At 43.2% G+C, this 6,722-nt stretch overlaps 1 protein-coding gene across 1 annotated transcript in view; it reads left to right on the plus strand.

The window, feature by feature from the left end:
• Nucleotides 1–4,619: 4,619 nt before the first annotated feature.
• Nucleotides 4,620–6,722, plus strand: part of TIMM9 (translocase of inner mitochondrial membrane 9 homolog (yeast)) — a 3,662-nt gene continuing 1,559 nt past the window's right edge. The window contains exons 1-2 of the mRNA XM_009995098.1: nucleotides 4,620–4,658; nucleotides 5,000–5,095. Coding sequence (XP_009993400.1) covers nucleotides 4,620–4,658; nucleotides 5,000–5,095 — 135 coding nt within the window. The remainder of the gene's footprint in view (nucleotides 4,659–4,999; nucleotides 5,096–6,722) is intronic.

Raw genomic sequence — 6,722 nt, forward strand, 5'->3', positions numbered from 1 at the left:
AGGCAGCGGGCAGCCCCCCCGAGCTGGGCCCGCCGAGCTGGGCCCGCCACGCCGCCCCTTCCCCTGAGGGTCCCAGGCCCGGGTCAGCCTGAGGTGCGGGGCGGGCAGGAGGGCGAGGAAAGGTTCGTGGGGGAAGAGATAAAGCCGTGTTTTGTCCCGTGTGTGTCGGTGTCTCATCCCCATGCCCGGCTGGAGGGGCCCGGGCCCGCTGGAACGCTGCCCGAGGGTCTCCCCAAGGCTGAGCAGCTCAGTGTGCCCTTCAGAGCCACAGCTGAAGGTTGTGGTTTAAAAATAACCCCGACCCAACAACACCACCGAAAATCCCCACACCGACATCAGTGTGGAATTGTTTTATGTGCAGCTTAGGCTTGGATCTCAGTGGGTCACAACCATCAGCCAGGCATCAGCTGGGGAAGGGACTTTTTACAAGGGCGTGTGGTGATGGGATGAGGGGGATGGTTTAAAGGTGGGAGAGGAGAGATTTAGGTTAGATTTTAGGAATAAATTCTTCACTGTGAGGGTGGTGAGACCCTGGCCCAGGTTGCCCAGGGAAGCTGTGGCTGCCCCATCCCTGGCAGTGTTGAAGGGCAGGTTGGATGGGGCTTGGAGCAGCCTGGGCTGGTGGGAGGTGTCCCTGCCCATGTAGGGGGGTTGGAAGTAGGTGATATTTACGGTGCCTTCCATCCCGAGTCATTCTATAATTTCACATAAATAGGAGACTGCTTATGGAAAAAAGTGAATTTTCTCTCAGTACAGACCCTTATTTGTGTTTAGTCTGCTCAAATTGGCTCTCAGGGTGTCTGGTTTTACACTTACTATGGTACCTTGCCTTTGGCATTAGGGGACCTTGTCTACCATTGGCCTTCTTTACTCCTGAGCAAGGTCTAGTCCACAGCCATAAGATCATGTCTTACCATACCTGTGCACCAGGTACATCTTCTTACCCAACCACCTTCAGACCAGTCCCCATCTCATCTCACCATCTGAAGGCTACTGGCCATGGTGTCCAGAGCAAGAAGCAGACCCTGGTGTAGTTGCATCTCCAGCACCAGTCAGACGGAGAGTGGCTTGAGCTGCTCTGGGAGCAGGGAGAGCTGGGGAGAAGGGGCACAGCAGGGCCCTCACCCCCACCTTGCTGGGCTGGCACGGGGTAGAGGGTTGTCCAGACACACAGCACTGGGAGTTTGGGGTTAAATTGTCTCTTGCCCCGAATTTACATAATTAATTTTTCAGTCTGCTGGTTTCATAGATATTTGTAGTTTGATTAGATTCTGTAAAAGAGCTCTTTAAAAGCTCCTTAAGAGCTCTTTAAATCAGTAAAGTTTTTAAAATCCTATTTCAATTAAGTTCTAACCTACTAATTCCCAACTACCAAAAAAAACCCAACACACCACTTTCTCTACAAGGTGTGGATGCTTTATATGACGTGATATTTTAATTTTTTATCCCTTTTATGCACCTGCAGAAACACTTTTTTGGTGTTTTGTGTGTACAATGGCAAGTGAAGGTTTTTAAAAATAAAAAAGCAGCCTGGTTTGTATAGAGTAGGTCACACAAGCCCCTAATTCAGGCTGACAAGTGTGATGGATTTATGGTGTCTGCCCACAGACCCCACCCCTAATAAAATGTAGCTCCTTGCAAAAGGGTTGAAAAGCCACCAAAACATGTGGCTTGTTTAGTTTCCGTGGAAAAAGGGTACAGTTGACTCAAGATTAGATAATAAACACTCATGTTGATTACATCAGTGGAAAAATAAAACTTCCTCACTGTAGTTGGCAGTGCAGATTTCACCTGTGAGAACTCCAAGCTGCTGGAGAAAGGCTTTGCAGCCACCCAGCAGTACAGTGATCATAACCAAAAGCTCTGGAGTTATATCCATGAGGCCTCTGCTCCTGAAGCTCTTCAGATACAGCTTGGGAAGCTGCATTACTACACATAAAAAGGTTTAGAAGAGATCTGAGCTCCATAGTTCTGGCTCCAGTTCCTCCTGCTGTGGAAACAGACAGCCCAATGACCCAGATTAGCTAGGAATCCTTGACCTAATCACTGTTTTATTTAATAAATGAGCTATGGCTTTTTTAAAAAAGCTGTGACTCTCTAGTGCTTCCATGTTTCCATGGCAATGGGAGTGGCAGCTGCAGCTGAAAGAAATATTGGAGGCATTTTCCAGATTTTAAAACAGGGCTGGGAGCTGGGAAGGATCTTGCATAGACAATAGGTTTGAATAGGCTGAAGCCTTTATTCTCTTTGGAAAGAGGATGGAAAATGCATTGTGGTGACTATGAGAAAACAAAACCTCAAGTTATCCTTAACTGCTGGTTTTGCTTAGAGTGGCTTATCTTCAAAGAATGTCTCTTTAGGACATCAGAACATACTTGGTACAGCTCCTGGGTCCTTCAAGGAGGGAGACTTCCCATCTGTTGGTGGTTTGCTGGTGAACCAGCACACCCAGAGCACGTGGCCCTTGTAGCAGAGGTTTATTCACAGAGCTTTTCCCTCGGTGTAACATGTTGGAAAGTACCATGACAAATTTCCAAATCACATTTAGCCCAGAGGAAAGCAGTCCAGGCCGTGTAAACTTAAACCATGCTTGAGTTGTTGGAGCAGCTCTATGAGAAGCTGTGTGGTGTGTTGGTCAAGATGACAAGCCCCAGAATGGGCACTTGCTTTTTCTTTCCCTTGTTTCACAGGCTGGAGGGAAAGGGGATGATCAACAAGAAAACTAGAAATTATACACTTAATATACTTGAATAATAAGCTACATATGCACATTTCTGGGAACATTCAGGTAGTGCATTTTTAGGTGTTAAGGCAAGTGCCTGTAATTTATGGCCACTGTAGAGGTGCAGCAGAGCCAATGTCATTTCACTGGAAAGTGTAAAATACCTGTAGAGGGTCAAGTGCTTCAGACACTTGTAATCATATAGTGCCATTTTGCTGGATTAAATCAGAGCTGTTTCCCAAGTGCAATCCTAAAAGCTCTGTGGAACTGCAGTTCAGTAAACTGTAATTTTGAGCTTGCCAAACTAGTCACAGAAGAACAAAAGATCAGGTTTGTTATAAACAAGCATAATGAAGCAATACTAGTGTGAGAAAATGGCACGGACAGAGGGAGCTTTTAGGTTTCTGTGATTGAGAGGGGACAAAAGTCTGGCCTGTTCTCAGTGGTTTTCAACTCTTTTTCATGAACTACTTAAACTTTATAGAATTGTCACTGATTTTTCTTCTTAACAGGTTGAGAAATGAGTGAGTGGATTTGCTATCCATGTTCATTAGTTGTTGGCACAGATGGAAGGCATGTCCATCTCTCCTAAAACAAGTTAGAGGTTTACATAAGCTGAGTAATGCCTTGTTTCTTCTGAGCAACCATATCCTGTGGGCTGTCCTTAAGAGGAACCTGCAGGACCCATCTACCCGTGAGGAGTTCTTGGTTGTGAGAGTAAATGCCTGAAATCCCAGAGTCACACATGCTCTTCACCTCCAATCCCTGAATTGACTTCCTATGTCATGGCAAAGTGTATTGTTAAAGATGTAATTATTAATATCTTTTGTTCAGAAGGCTTGCTTACCCTCTCCTTTCCCCCTGCCAAGAGACTGGAAAAGTTTAAGCTTTCTAACACACAAAAGTCTTGCTTCAGACATGGCAAAGCATCATAGAAGGTTAATGATAAGCAGCCCTTGCTAAAGGGCTAAATGAACTTTTTTCACCAAGTTATTCCACTTCAGTGCTAATTTTTCTTCCATGAGTTGATGTGAATTAAACTGAAGGATCTTGTTCTGGTCATTGTGTAATATTAGCTTCCATTATCATCTGTAGTAGGTCTTAGATAATATGTAAATGAAGGGAAAAGGGAGAGTAGCTTTCAGTGTTGTTCTAGGAAACCTGCAGGGATGCTTTCAAGCTTTGACTTGTTTACTGTGTTGGATTAGGAATGTGAGTTTTCCTTGAGGATGCTTGCTTAAATTCTTGGATCCCTGGCTGTTCATTCTTCCCTTTGTCTGTTTCACTTCCTTTAGGGCCCTTCTCATTCTATGTTTTCTTGCATTTAATTTGCTATATTCAATGACCAGAACATTTGCTCCAGTTTAGGGGTTTGGTGAGAATGCAGCTACACAAAAACCAGGCATCTGCTTCTCTGGCTTATACCACATCTATTCAGAGCAACTACCATTTCATGCCTGCCTTTTTTTCCTTACTGGTTTTACAAATGAGATCTAAAGTCACTGAAATTACAAGGCTAGAAAATGTTTTTACTTGTTTCTTCCCCCACTCTTGCCCTGGTTTTACCTTGTGGGTTTGAAAGCATTTCTAAAATAACTTTTTTTCTTTCTTTCTTTAAAAATCACTTCAACTGTTTTAAATGCTTGAAAAGCATTTAAAGGACAGCATTTATCAGGTGGATCTGGGAAGGTTTCATACCTGGAATTATCTTGGATGTTCTTTGAATTGAATACATTTCAAATAGGTAACTTTCCTTCAAGCAGATGGCTGGAAAGTTTCCTAGCAAAGTTGCATTTAAACACACTTCAAGAATGTATAAAATTCCATTCTGTTGTTGCTTTTTGTGTGAAACTGCCTTTATCTTCAGAATAGGTGAGTGCACCGCAGGCAGCAGAATATGGCTGGACAAATATCAGAATCTGATCAGATCAAGCAGGTAAGATGCTTTATTCATGAGTGGTGGCTTTGAAGATCTTCAGTTACTCTGTCATGTGGAGTAAAAGGTGTGGGGCATGCAGGAGGGCAAAACATTGGAGTTATCATCTGAGTTGAGGCTAGTTCTGTAGCAACCAATATGTAAACACTTGACCAGTGACAGACACAGTATAATAGCTGAAGTGAGTACTAGCATTTGGTGCTGAAATCATCTGATGATAGCAAATTTTTCTAGTGACTTGTCCTTTAAATGTAAGTGTCATCAGATGGCCCATGGAGCTGTGTGTAAGCAGTTAATGTAGACTTTTTTTTTAATGCTCATTGTCCCATTTTTATTTACAGTTCAAGGAATTTCTTGGAACCTACAATAAAATTACAGAAAACTGCTTTCTGGATTGCATAAAGGATTTCACTAGCAGAGAGGTTAAACCAGAAGAGGTAGGTAAATGTTTCCTTTGCTTTTCATGACCCTGTGGTAGAATTGGTGTGTAGCATAGACATTTCAGAAGCAACTTAAAGTTTTGACCTTTCAACTAGCCCAAAAGCTGGTTAGCAGTCCTACTGCTGTGTCTTTGGTGGTGTGTAGGAGTCTACTAGCACTTTCCAAGTGAGAAAGGAAGCGAGTTAGTGGAAGGAAGGGAAATAGTTTGTCTGTAGTTCCGCTTCTTCAAGCGTGTCCAAAGGTGGTGACAAATACTTCTTTGCACCCTAAGTCTGTGTACAAAAAGAAACCAGAGAAACAACCAAAGCCAAGTGCTTTTGATGTGCTAGACCATCAGCTACAGACAAACTATAGGCTAAGGACCTCTTGAGGTCTTATTGTCTTCTTTTCAGTCTTCCTGATCTTGCTGGGTTGGCTGCTTATTGCAATTCTGTGTCTTTCATTCTCTGAGCTATCAGTGAAGGTTCTTGTGCCTCAGCTTCTGATGGGTGGTATCTTTGTGGACATGGAAGTTGCCCACCTACAGCCTGCATCTCATTCTTTGAAGGTAGAAGCCTACTGAAATACTTGTTTACCTACCCGTGTTCCCTGCATGGCAGTGAGTCATAGCAACATCAGCCTCCAAAGCTTTGGCTGTTGAATCCACTTCTCTGCATTGCAGGGAGCCCCATCACATAGTCAGCTGCAGAAAAGATTAAGCTCTCAGTAATATTAAAAGCCTAAGAACATTCACTTGACTGTGCTGGCAGGGGAAAAAACCTCAAGTTTTAAGCTAACCACTGGTTTTGAATATTTTTCTGCCTCCTTGGAGTTTTAACTCCTCAGCGCAGGCAAAAGTCACGTCTCCCTTCAGCTGGTGTTCTGCTGTGCTGAACAAAGCTCTCTTAGCTTCCCAAGGCACATTCCTTGTTTCCCTGAGATTCTCTGCATCTGCTTTAGTGGAGTTTTTATTGACTACAGAACGTTAACATGATTTCTGGATAAGCTCTTGTTACTGTCTTTTACCAACTCATTTTGAAGTGCTTGAACAAAGGAAGGAGTATCAGTGAATGGCACTGACAGAAGTGTCCACAACACAGCCCCTTTACCTTTCTGGGATGGTATTTGGTTTCCAGGAGAGAATTATCCTTATTCCTTCTGCTACCCAAAGTGCTACTAGAATGTCTTTAAAAATAAGAATTCATAGTCTTTCATCAAAGACCTGGGATCCCAAACCAAAGAATGCTCAATGGAGGGGAATTAAACTTAAGATGATTTAGATACGTTAGATTAAAATAAATATTCTTAGATTCTGATCTGCTTTTGTTTGTTTGTTTGTTTGTTTTTTGCTTCTGTAAGCTGCAAAGGGGCCATGTCTGGCAGTACAGGAGCCATCTCTTAACGGTGGAGGCTAGGGAGAAGCTTGCTTATGGGAAGTTTAGTCCATAATTATCCATTATGAGGTTTCTTGCAGAGCATCTGGCTCCTTCCCCCGCTGGAAACAGGACACTGGTCTAGATGGACCACTGGTCTGATCTGGTATGGAAATTTAAAGTTGTAGTTTCTTATTAAATAATTAAGATTAATAACTCCACGGGTCTCCTTTGAGATTCTATGTTTAAAGAAACAGCTTCTGACCTCTTT

This window comes from Chaetura pelagica, unplaced genomic scaffold, assembly GCF_000747805.2.
Source record: "Chaetura pelagica isolate M959 unplaced genomic scaffold, ChaPel_1.0 scaffold783, whole genome shotgun sequence".
Lineage (NCBI taxonomy): Eukaryota > Metazoa > Chordata > Aves > Apodiformes > Apodidae > Chaetura > Chaetura pelagica.